We start from the raw sequence: 13156 nt of genomic DNA on the forward strand, positions 1-13156 counted from the left end.
TACATGTTCATTCTGCTGGGAGCACAACACATTCTTTATGCGGCTTATTGATTCTAAAGGAAACGGCTGAAAACTGGACGCATGCTACCGGGTGTGCTGCCTGATGTGCTCCGGGTGTTTCTCAGCCTCACGGCGAATGAGATTCTCCCTATTTCCATAAAGAGAACGATGCAACGAGTTCATCCCACTGATCTCTATACGAACTGGATTGGAGGCTCGCCGCCAAATCAACGCTAATCGGTCCATTCGCTGTGAAGTCACCGGAAGTAGATTCCTCGCCATATTGGTTCCCCCAGAAAATTTGCGTCCGTTCATTGTCTTTATCGAAAGACAATGCCTGCTATATTTTATAATATAATTTAATCGAAATTTCAACAAAACATTCGATTCAAATTGACTTTAGACAGCAGGTTGCTGTGAGGAAAGATGCCGTCCTGTACACATGTTGCTATTTTATATTCTGTAATTATAATTCATCATAATTTGGCAATATCCTGACATGTCTTGGAGGAGAATAACAAAAATATTTACTATGACCATCATGTTTCTCTGCCCAGAAGTATAACTCAGAAGTTTGTTTTCACTGTACTCTTATGATTCTGATTCTTTGATAAATGGATGCAATTTATTTTCAATGGTACTCACTTCAGTAAGAATATTGTGCCATGTGGAATGAAAAAACAAAACAAAACAAAACCTACACTTGACCACAAATATGGTGTACAAGTATTCACATACCAATTTATTTTGCAGATCCATGTTATATAATTATCAGCCATGAAAAAGTAAACGCAGTCCTATTTTCCTATTCTTTAAAGAATATTTAATTACTATTAATATTTAATATTTATATTAATATTATGTAATATTTAATTTAATTTATTTAATTAATTAATTATTTAATATTTAATATTATTATTTATTAGTACAATATTTAATTTATTTAATATTTAATATTTAATTAGAGGGAATTTAAAAAATTTAATATTTAATTATCAGCATATTTCCTACGAAAATTCCACCTTGCCACTTTCTTTTATTCCATTCCGAATTGATTTTTATCCGTTCCAGGGTTGAAAAAGCATTATTACAGGATGCCATCGTACGCTGCTTACGGTTATAAAAATCGCAGTAGTCGATTTTTTTTTATTTTTTTTTTTACAAGATCGAGGCTCGTGTAAGAGCTAAAATATTATGAATGAAGAAGAGGATTCACATTACATCGGTAAATGACTGTTTTGGGGAATCGTGGGGGAGCAAAGATGGCGGACAAATGGCTTCAAAAAATGAGCTTCCCTCCCTATCCAGTTAGTATAGAGATCAGTGGTTCATCCCAGTCAGTCCACAGCAGTGGCAAAAATGGCCGACAAGGGAAGTGACAAAAAGGTGTAGATGTAGTTTTTTTTACAAGTAGGCCTACCAGTAGGTTTCTTTTTGTAGGTTTATTTTAGGTTTATTTTTGTAGGTTTAGGTTTATTTTGTAGGTTTAGGCAACCAGTAGGTTTATTTTTGTAGGTTTATTTTAGGTTTATTTTTGTAGGTTTAGGTTTATTTTGTAGGTTTAGGCAACCAGTAGGTTTATTTTTGTAGGTTTATTTTAGGTTTATTTTTGTAGGTTTAGGTTTATTTTGTAGGTTTAGGCAACCAGTAGGTTTATTTTTGTAGGTTTATTTTAGGTTTATTTTTGTAGGTTTAGGTTTATTTTGTAGGTTTAGGCAACCAGTAGGTTTATTTTTGTAGGTTTATTTTAGGTTTATTTTTGTAGGTTTAGGTTTATTTTGTAGGTTTAGGCAACCAGTAGGTTTATTTTTGTAGGTTTATTTTAGGTTTATTTTTGTAGGTTTAGGTTTATTTTGTAGGTTTAGGCAACCAGTAGGTTTATTTTTGTAGGTTTATTTTAGGTTTATTTTTGTAGGTTTAGGTTTATTTTGTAGGTTTAGGCAACCAGTAGGTTTATTTTTGTAATCCTGCAATTTCTTTCAAACATCAGCTAGAAGAGGATTGTTATAAGCTGACATTGGTGATGGGGACTGAAGGGAAGGATAAATCAGTCGGTTTCTCTCCTCAAGGTTCAATCCTGGCGAATGGGCCTTTCGACCATCTGGAAAATACCACGTGATAGCCGCGAGATGCTTGACTGCACTTTGGGTTTCATCTGAACTCCAGGTAATTCGGTAAAGAGAGCAAGTTCTTTTTCTATTGCCGACATTGTGGCACGATTCCTGTTTCACGAGGATTTTGTAAAATTGCCCGTTTACTCCAACTGCTTGGAGTCTGGGTCTCAGTTAGCTCGTGGTGCCTGAGGGAGGCAGAATAATTTCCTTGTTAACCATGGATAGAGCCATGGTAGTTAACTGTCCCCACTGGTAAGCTCCTCGTCTACTCTGTAAACTTAAAAGTCTGTGTAACTCGGGGTGTGGTTGCTGCCTTCCTGGACATGATGGCCTGATTGCGAAAATACCATGTGACAGTACAATTTGCAGCAATTTATTATATATTATGTCAATTAACAAAATTAATTCATTAGAATAATTTGAAACAATATTTACATGTTGAAGTGAATGATCGCATGGAGACAAACGTTTAAATGTCTCAACAAGTGTTTTGGGGTGTATTGGAAGGATAGCTCAGCGGTACCGCACGCCCACCTTCTTGCTGTCTAGTTTGGGTTTGGCTTTCTTTTCTGGCCTTCCTATAAACTGTCGCCTCGCCATGATGTTTTGCAGGTACGGTGTTGCATTATGAGTTAAACTTGGGTCCCATCAGCAAGGATTTGCTGATGAACTTAATCTATGACAAGCATGAATGAAAACTTGTTTCAATTTTTACTTGTATATGGGAAGAATAAAGGTTTATCTTTATAAAAAGGTTGTTTTTTTAAATACCACTGGGGTAGATAATTAGCTGATGTCTTGAATTTGAATAATAATCAGTTGATGAAGCATTCTGCCCAGGAAAATGCCATTTACTTTGTCCTGCCTGAGTCTCCATATGATGCGCTTGATGTCAAAGCAAAATCACCCAACAAAGGAAGTGTGTGGAGATGCTACAAGAAAAGGATACGTTGCTCTGGAATACAGTGAAGAGGTGCAGTGAAGAGGAAGAAGTGTTGTTCCATAGAAAACCAGTTGATCATCGGTGCAGGAATAGTTTACGAGGTCATGACCAGTGGACAGTTTGAACAGGGACCTTGTGTATTAAGACTGCAGAGTATTAGATTGATCTTTTTGTATCCCCACTGATAAACCCCTTATCTCTTCTGTAAACCTGAAGGTCTTCAACAGTGTTGTAGCGATCACCATGGGACACATCATGATTCATGTTCATTTGTCTAACTCCTAATGCTCCACTATTGTCTAAAATACAGGGTGTTCCAAAAACAACCGGACAACTCTGGTTGTTGATATATTTAGAACCACAAATGATGCAATGATACCCTTTGGTTTATATGATACAGAAACTCGTAAAGTTTTGTGCACATTGTCAATACACGTCAATGTGAGCTCTGTTTGTCATGTGCAGGACATCAAGGCAGGACAGTTGATGTCATCTGTTTGTCATGTGCAGGACACGAGTTATTGCCATGTTTGGCGCAGCATGTTTGCATCCACCAGTGTGCATGCTGCTGTGATCCGAGAATGAAGATCCTGCAGGTTTGCCACCTTCTTATTTGTCGACAACATCTTTGACAAACCCCCACAGAAAAAAAATCAAGGGGGTCTGGTGATCGTGGGGACCAGGCGGTTGACACGTCTCAGTCAATCCAGCAACCTGGGCTCAAACGACTAAGGCCCAACGAGGGGTAGTGCGTCCTGTTGAAAAATGATATCGGTTTGCAAGTCTTCAATCTTTAGGAGGATGAATCCTTCCAACATGTTCATGTAAATTGTTGAGGTCACTGTATCCTCCGCAAAGAAAAACGGACCCACCAAGTGGTCATGGAGAAGGCCACGCCACACATTAACCTTCGGACTGTCGCGTATGTGTTCAATAACCATGTGGGGGTCTTCAGAGCCCCAGATCCTCACATTGTGCCGGTTACCTTCCCCGATACATGAAAGCAAGCTTCGTCTGTGAACATGACCTTTTCAGGTAATCTTCATCATCCTCTATGCGACTGAGCAGTTGCACATACTGAGCCGAACGTGGCAAGAACTCGTGTACCACCTTGATGTCCTGCGCACGACAAACAGAGCTCGCATTGATGTGTATTGATGGTCTGCGCAAAACATGTGTTTCTGTATCATTTGTGGTTCTAAATATATTAACAAACAAAGTTGTCTGGGTCTTTCTGGACCACCCTGGTACAGTATTATATGTGCTTCTGGGATAACAATACTACCATCGATGTTGTGTTTCACCCTCGGCCTAGTGAAGGGTCAGATTACGTACTGGGCAATAATAAGGGCACCTGCCATCTGGACCTTCTGCCCCGGAAAGATCCATCTGATCTTCTATCTCATACTTAATTTTATCGTTATTTTCACGTTATAGCTTGTTTATTCAAACCTCTGCCTTAACAACGATAAGTTGAGGTATGGCTGCACCAAAGACTGATCATTTTGTTGGTTTTACCCATAATTCCATGCACACATCAAAATTACTTCAGTCTAGGTTACCATTATGTTATCCTGAGTTGCTATTCTAAAACCAGGGACGGTTTTGTCAGCACGGAAAAAATGTCATACGATGGAACTTGTGGCAAAATTATGGAAATGACAACTGAAAAGAAGATGTGTTTGGAAACATAAAGAGGACACATGGATAAAGATATAGGCAGGTATTTATATACATTGTGATACCTGTGCTTGAATGCACCGTGTCACTGTGAGTCTTCCTCCCGATGAGGTCGTACTGGTTGAGTCGTGAGCCGTCTTCCGCCACGTCCACGGATGGAGATTCCTCCCGTTTCCAAACGTAGCGCACCTCTGATGCGGTGTATGCATCTGGGCAGGTGGGATGTGATCGTACTCAACCATCTTAATCAGGTGGAATGCATACTGGCTGATCAATCACTTTAACATCAATATCAAGTTCTACTAAAACCATGAAGTTATCTATTTATCTGATTTGTTAACTTACTAATATAAGTTTTTGAACCTCCTTCTCTTGGGAAAACCACATGCCAAAGTTGGCTTCCAAAGCCAGTTGCCAGCTGGGAATTGTCTGTCCTGCTAAATCTTTCCAAGGCAAACTGAATTTATAATAACAACGTACGAGGCCTCCATCCACAACTCGACTTGTTACTGCTATTCTCTTTGGGCTTACGCCCCTGGAATGGGCCTTGCAACTTGCACATCTCGATGCCATGGACTCCGAGGCCTTCAAAATCCATGGAATCTCCCGTGATGAAGCAGAGGGAGTCTCGGGCCTGTTCCTTCCTCATCACAAACGCGTCGGTTGTGCATCTGCCCTTTGCCACCTCCTTTCTCGCCTTGCACCTGCCTGCGTGTGCCCTTTTCAGGGTTTGTTCCCCTGAGGCTTCTCCAGGCTCCAGGTGCACACATTCTACCAGTAACTCACTTCTTGTAAAACCTCCATAATCCAGGCTCACTCCTCACCTCCACTAATTTGTCCCTCTCTTCTCTTGTCTGTAGAATCAATTTTTTTTTTGAACAGAAATTTCTCAGTCTATTAATCAATCACATTATTCTCTCCAGGGCTTCAAAATGGCTCTTCTCCTCATCAGGCCATCACCCATACACACTCGTGATATTCTCTACCCTCATTAGCCCTCCCTAAGTTCACCCCTTTCTTTCAAGGAGAGTATTTTCTCCCTTCTGCCTCCACACACCTTCACTTATTCCATTGCTCTTTCATCCAGGGTTTTCCCATTCTGATCTTTCATCCCCTTTTTACTTGCAAAATCGAAGATTTTTCAAGTATGTTGGTTGGTGTTGTGTGGTTTTTTTTTGTCTGTCTGTTTGTCGATTTGTTTGTTTGTTTGTCACTCACCTACAGGTCACAATTCTAAACCGATTGTCATGAAACTTTACCAAGTTGCGGATGTAGTCACCAAGTTGTACCAACTCCAAGTCACCAACTACCAAGTTGTATATTTTGAGGTCAAAGATCATCTTGAGGTCAAATTTGTAAATTCGTCATTTTTCATCCGATTACCGTGAAAGTTGAGCAACATTTGCATATTGTTTCAGTAAATTGTGAAATCAACTATTTCTGAGGTCAAAAGGTCAAAAGTCAAATCAAGTTCAAACTTCTAAAATCATATATTTTCATCCTTATTAACTTGGTAATTAAACAGCAATTACATAGTGCATCACTAAATTGTGAAATCAACTATTTCTGAGGTTAAAAGGTCGAAAGTCAACTCAAGGTCAAACTTCTAAAATCATATATTTTCATCCTTATTAACTTGGTAATTAAACAGCAATTACATAGTGCATCACTAAATTGTGAAATCAACTATTTCTGAGGTCAAAAGGTCGAAAGTCAACTCAAGGTCAAACTTCTAAAATCATAAATTTTCATCTGAAAAGAAATTTAAATCTGATTAACCTGAGCTATGATTGAGATCGTCAATTTTAATCTTAATGAAATGGACAATTTGATGTCTCCATAGCAACTTTTTATGGTTGTACAATTTGTACATAGCAACTTAATGGAAAAAAATCTGAGAGCTTTAGAATCTACATATTGCAGGAGAGATAGATGTGATGCTGGGGTGCCAGCCTTTAGTGGAGAGCAGTATTCTTTTGAGCTGTGGACAGAGGCTTTGTAAACTGTGAATACATGGCTAATTTTCCAAAAAAAAGACTTGGATCAATGGAGGATGCGTAGTCTGCAGCTGGCTTGGAGGCCAGTTTTGCCATGTGGTCGACCCAGGAAGGGTGAGACCGAGTGAGACTGATCGTGAGACCAAGAAGTTCAAGAGTTTAAACCTCTTCCAGTAGATGGACAAGGAAATAGACAGGTGGGTTCGTTTGACAATCCTGCCAGATTGATCGGGTGAAACTGCGATTTTCCAGGATTGAAGGACATGTTCCATTTGTAAGACAAGTGTCTAATCATTTCCAAATCAGCAGAGAGACACAGCTGCTGGCTGCCTAGCAGAGGGATGTACAACATAATGTGGAGTCATCTGCAGAAACATAAAGGGTTTTGAACAATATGGTGAACCATTTATTGTCGTGCTTCACCTAGCACTTAACATTCTTTCTGTCACTCATTCTTCGAGAGGTGCCTCCTACTGTGTTCCTCTACAATGCTGATGGAGTGTTTTCCCTAATTCCCACTGGGTTCTAGCGAATTATCTTTTGTGTTGTTGCCTTTTCACAAGCATCGACTTTGTATATGGAAAAACATAGTAACTAGGGGGTTATGAAATCGATAATTATGGTCTATTTAAAAGGTCTTCTTCTAAATACTACGAAATGCCATTATAATGTGAGAAGATTCAAGATGTGGTAAAAAAGAAGCTGAAGAGGTGAAAGACTCACAGCTTCCAAATTTAAGGGGGCAGGCATGTGAATCCATGGGAAAGTTCCCCAGGTGCATCGGGCATTCGGCATGGACTGTCAACCTATCACAACGGCATGGAGGGTTGGGAGAAGAGGGAGGGAGTGGAGGTGAAGGAAGAGGGATTGATGAAGTGGGCCATTTAAAAAGTTTAACTCATTATGACAATGTGTTTGATTCCCTTTATGTCCTTGATTATTTGGTCATATCCGGCACAATGGTAAGCTCACCCTGAGTTTAGATGACAACTTAAAAAAATAATTGTAGTATTACAATAAAACATTTATATTGTATATATGATAAAATATTTATATTGTATATATAATAAAACATGTATATTGTATAAATAATAAAACGTGTATATTTTATATATAATAAAACATGTATATTGTTTATATATAATTAAAATATGTATATTGTATAAATAATAAAACGTGTATATTTTATATGTAATAAAACATGTATATCGTATCTATAATAAAACATGTGTATCGTATGTTTAATAAAATGTGTATATTGTATATATAATAAAACATGTATATTGTATATACAATAAAACATGTATATTGTATATATGATAAAACATGTATATTGTATATACAATAAAACATGTATATTGTATATATGATAAAACATGTATATTGTATATACAATAAAACATGTATATTGTATATATGATAAAACATGTATATTTTATATATGATAAAACATGTATATTGTATATACAATGAAACATGTATATTTTATATATAATAAAACATGTATATTGTATATATGATAAAACATGTATATTTTATATATAATAAAACATGTATATTGTGTATATGATAAAACATGTATATTGTATATACAATAAAACATGTATATTGTATATATGATAAAACATGTATATTGTATATATGATAAAACATGTATATTTTATATATGATAAAACATGTATATTGTATAAATAATAAAACATGTATATTTTATATATAATAAAACGTATTTTGTATATACAATAAAACATTTATATTGTGTATATATAATTAAACATGGATATCTTACTGTAATTCACCAAATGTCCGTCTGTCCATTCGAAGGTACCGCAAAAACGGCTGAACCGATCGCAACGATATTTTGGGTGGATAATCCTGCGATCTCCTGGAGTAAAATAGGGTATATTGTTTTTCCAATTTCAGCTTTGGCCTCCAGCATTTTCAGGTTTGGACTCCCGCATAACGTTATTTTCCCAGGTGCCGCACAAACGGCTGCACCGATCGCTGCACCGATCGCTGCACAGCTGCACCGATCGGCTGCACCGATCGAACTCGGTGACCTCGGACAAAGACCTTTTATAAGGACATGGGTTGAATCCCTGCTTGAGAGAATGCCAACCCCCTCCCTGTCATCACGGTCGTCTCTCCAACTCACAATCCCACGAGATATGCGGAAAGGACGACCCAAAACCAATTATCTTCTTTTTGATTCGTATATGAACATCATTAAAAGTAAATAATGACCTCGGCCAAAGTTCAAATGACGTGAGTTTAATCTCTACATGAGAGAATTCCACATAGCTATTTGGGTGGTGTATACGCTAACAGATCGCTGTCTCCATCGATCTTGCCAAGGCCGTAACACCTATAGGCTCAAAATCCTTTTAACTGTTGACTTGGTAGTTTCTAAAATGAAGGAAACATGAACAATGTTGTTAAAAGTTTATTTTGTGATTAATTTGTGATTGGAGTTATGTTGTTTGGAATGAAAAAAAGAGATATCGAGTTCAAGTAAATGACGACATGCCGTGATGGTTTCTCCTTTATAAACGTGAACTTCGCGGATCGCCATATGCAGATTCGCCACGGACCCACGATCGATGTTTCAATACATGAACGTACCCGTTTGTTTGCGAACGGGTACGTTTTTCATGGAAGTCTTTCACGAACTTGCTGTCCATGTCTGACGTGCGACTGAGGGTGCTACAGGAATGTGGAATTTATTGGTTTCATGCTTTAGCATTCGCCGTATCTGCATTGCCTGTTTGCTTCCGGACTTCCACCCGTGCATAGCACGGGTATCTTACTAGTTGTATATATGTTAAAACATGTATATTGTATCAATAATAAAACATGTATATTGTATAAATAATAAAAAGTGTATATTTTATACATAATAAAACATGTATATTGTATATATAATAAAACATGTATATTGTGTATATACAATAAAATTACAAATGTACTCATTATGAAGAGTATCGTTGGGTGCATGAGCTAACCGCATTGTGTAGAGGAGAGTGCCATCATCCCTGATCCGCAGCAGCTTGTTTGGCATGGTGATGTTATGAGCCACAGATTTCTTTCCATTGTAAAAGAATGTGTCTGGTGTCCAGATACGGCTGGCCATCATGTTGTTTACTCGCAAGACCTTCATTGTTCCTGTTGACAAGAGGTTTCGGGAGGGGAAAAAGGGAGTAATGGGTGACAAGTGAGCCCACATGTTGGGGTAGGTAAATTTAGTTACCTTGAGATTGAGGAAATGTGTGTAAAGTGACAAGAATTCAACTTTGGCCTGTTCTTGTAATTTAACAACTTCAGTGTACTGTTTGTGTTTAGGGATGTGAGGTTTGACACCTGACCATTAAAGTGAAGACAGATTTTCAGACTATGATTGGGTAACCCTTCCTTGCCTCCTTCCCTTCCCCCATTACCCACACTTCTCAACCACTAGCTACTCATTTACTATGGTGTCCTTCACCTGGACCATGTCACACACCTCCTTCCACCACCCCCAAGTGATTCAGGATTTCAGGATGAACTCCTCAATTTCTTGATGCTTTTGACATATATGAGTCTTGGTAGTGAACTGTTAGGAGTTGATGAAATAATTTTATATTGCCATTGTTATTAGTCCCCTACCGGTGTACACCGGAGGGGACTATAGGTTTGCACGCCGTCCCTCCGTCTGTCCGTCCGTCAGTCCGTCAGTCTGTCAGTCCTTCAGTCCGTCACGCAAAGAACAGTTTTCCGGACTTTTTTTCTAAACTCTTAATGCTAATAATTTCAAACTTGGCACATGGTTTCCTCATGATAAGGTACAGATCAAGTTCGAACTTCACGACGTTTGGATCATTTCTGACAAAGTTATGGCACTTTGAATTTTGGGAATTCTGATAATTCTGATGATCCTTAACTCAGTGCCATTTTAAGTTTTAATTCCCTTTAAAAAAGATTTTCTCTGCAATAATAGGACCGATTGAGATCAAATTTTCACCGTAGGGGGGACTCGGTGTGTAGAATATTTTAATGGTATTTATGACGTCACAGGTCACGTGGTTCGGCCGCCATATTGTTTTTCGTGAAAACACGAAAACCCCTTTTTCTCTGCAACGGCTGAACAGATCGAGGCCAAACTTTGCAGGCGGAATCATATACCCATGAGGAACAAAAAGTCAGCGAACATGACGTCATTCGTCGCATGGTTTCAGAGTTATGACGTTTTTAAGCATGAACCTTTAAAACCGAGCCGCTCCCTCATTTTTGATCCAATCGAGGGGAAACTTCACAGATATGTTCAGCATGCCAGTCTACTAAAATGTCGTTTTGGAATTTGCGATCGGGCACGTGGTTTAGCAGATATCGTTAATTAAACGAATTTTTTAATTTTTTTATGGATATCTCCTCTTTATTCTGGAGTTCTCCTCAAGCCGCACCGCGCTCCCTCAGCCTCGTCTCGCGAACGTCAACAGCGCGACACAGCGTGCGCTTTCGGGAGGGGCGGAGCCAAGCCGAGCAACATATATATATATACACATCGATCATTGATCGTGAACCGGAAAATATAATAAATTACTGATATTTAGCGACTCGAAAGGTTCTTTATCAACAACTTATTTTGTCGTGCTTCTGCTGACCTGTCTGCAAGGTGTATAAATCGAAGTCCCGAGTGCGAATCACAGGTGAGCCCGCCCTGAGGTAATTAGCGATTGGGGACGATTCAGAACCTGTGGATAAATAACCCTTGGTAATTTCCCCAACAGTTTTCCGGATGACAGACTGCCGGTTTTGGACATGTATTGCAGCGCAATACTCAGAATGCTGGTTGTAAATGTCATATGTATTGAATATTGTTCTCCAAAGATATAAAATTGTTTTGATAAATGTTTAATATTGACATATCTAGTCATACATGATTATAATGTTGATTTTAAAACAAGTGAAGGATCCATATTTACCTTCGCAAAAGCGGAAGGTTATGTTTTGATCGCTGTGTATTTATTTGTATGTCTGTGTGTGTGTGTGTGTGTATGTTATTCGCATAACTCAAAAAGTATTCAACCGAATTGCATGAAATTTGGTGGGATGATTGGTTATTATACGGGACACATTTGATTAGATTTTGGGAGCAATCGGGTCAAAGGTCAAGGTCAAGGTCACGAAAAGGTCAAAATCGTATTTTTACCATAGCGCGGTCAATTTTTATCCAATTGGCATGCAACTAATGCCAAAATGTTCAGAATTCAATGCCCGATCTTGTTTGTCATAACTCGGTCAATTCTTATCCGATTTGCATGAAATCAGCACCAAACTGTTCACTGTTCTGTTCCCTACACTCCCATGCCAAGTACAGAACAGTAGCTGCGGCGAAGGTATGCGCTCTACCGAGTGCCCGTTCTAGTTTCATCATTGGATTTCTCATTAATCAGTAAATAAATAAATAAATAACCAAGACTTGCACGATTACAAAGGTGATCAAATCTTTGGTTGTCATGATCTTTATCACAAAATAAAAATACAGTATTCCATTATCCCCGAGATGAAGAAGCATGGTATTAAATATAATCCAATCTTTAATTTCTCCTTCCAGTTTTTCTCCATTGTTTACACACATTTCTTGAAACTATAAACACGAAACACAGAAAGTTAACCGTTTCTGCAAAAGTTAAAAAAAACAACCTCTGTCAAAATGTAACACTGCGTTCAAAACCACACGTTCTCCACTCAAAATGACGTTTTGCATCCAAATCATTCACACAATCCAGCAAATGAATATATCTTACTTTATACCAATTACACACGACTGTGATAAATGAAAAACACTATTATGGAAATCTTTAGGTCTCCGTATGTTTTTGCTTTTTCAGTGTTGTAATGTACAGCTTACGTACAGTAGCTCGTTGTTCCAAGCATACTCGAGCATACAGGCCTACTGAAATATAAAACGAACACAAAGTGGTTTTTTTATATTATTATTACAGTACTGTAGATGGGAGGCAAGGTGAAACAAAAAGAAACAGGAGAAAAATAATATATAATATCAGGAGACAAGTAAAAAAACATAAACAAACAAAAAATAGAATAAGAAATCATTCGTATTCGGGGGGGATGATGTCTTCTGGCATGACACTTCCACCCCTGGCATGACTGCTGGTATATCCCCACATACCTCTTCCTTTGCTTGGAGTAGGGGCACACGGTGGTGGGGGTTGTGGTGGTTACACCATTTGCTGAGAAAAACTCCTCCATTGGGTTTACGAAATGTGAACATGGAGGGAGATACAGAGATGAAAACTCGTCTTTTGGGTTTACAAAAGGTGAACATGGAGGGAGATACAGAGATGAAAAACTCCTCCATTGGGTTTACAAAAGGTGAACATGGAGGGAGATACAGTGATGAAAAACTCCTCTATTGGGTTTAC

The 13156-nt window shown here is 38.3% G+C and overlaps 1 protein-coding gene across 1 annotated transcript in view; it reads right to left on the bottom strand.

Moving 5' to 3' along the window:
* LOC137420610 (gamma-aminobutyric acid receptor subunit alpha-2-like) overlaps positions 1-13156 on the bottom strand; it is a 189528-nt gene that overhangs the window by 23144 nt on the left and 153228 nt on the right. Inside the window, exons 5-7 of the mRNA XM_078772492.1 lie at positions 9737-9896; positions 7458-7540; positions 4803-4946 (exon numbers count right to left, since the gene is read on the bottom strand). Of these exons, the coding sequence (XP_078628618.1) occupies positions 4803-4946; positions 7458-7540; positions 9737-9896 (387 nt within the window). The remainder of the gene's footprint in view (positions 1-4802; positions 4947-7457; positions 7541-9736; positions 9897-13156) is intronic.

Source organism: Myxine glutinosa, chromosome 2 (genome assembly GCF_964187855.1).
Source record: "Myxine glutinosa chromosome 2, kmMyxGlut1.1, whole genome shotgun sequence".
Lineage (NCBI taxonomy): Eukaryota > Metazoa > Chordata > Myxini > Myxiniformes > Myxinidae > Myxine > Myxine glutinosa.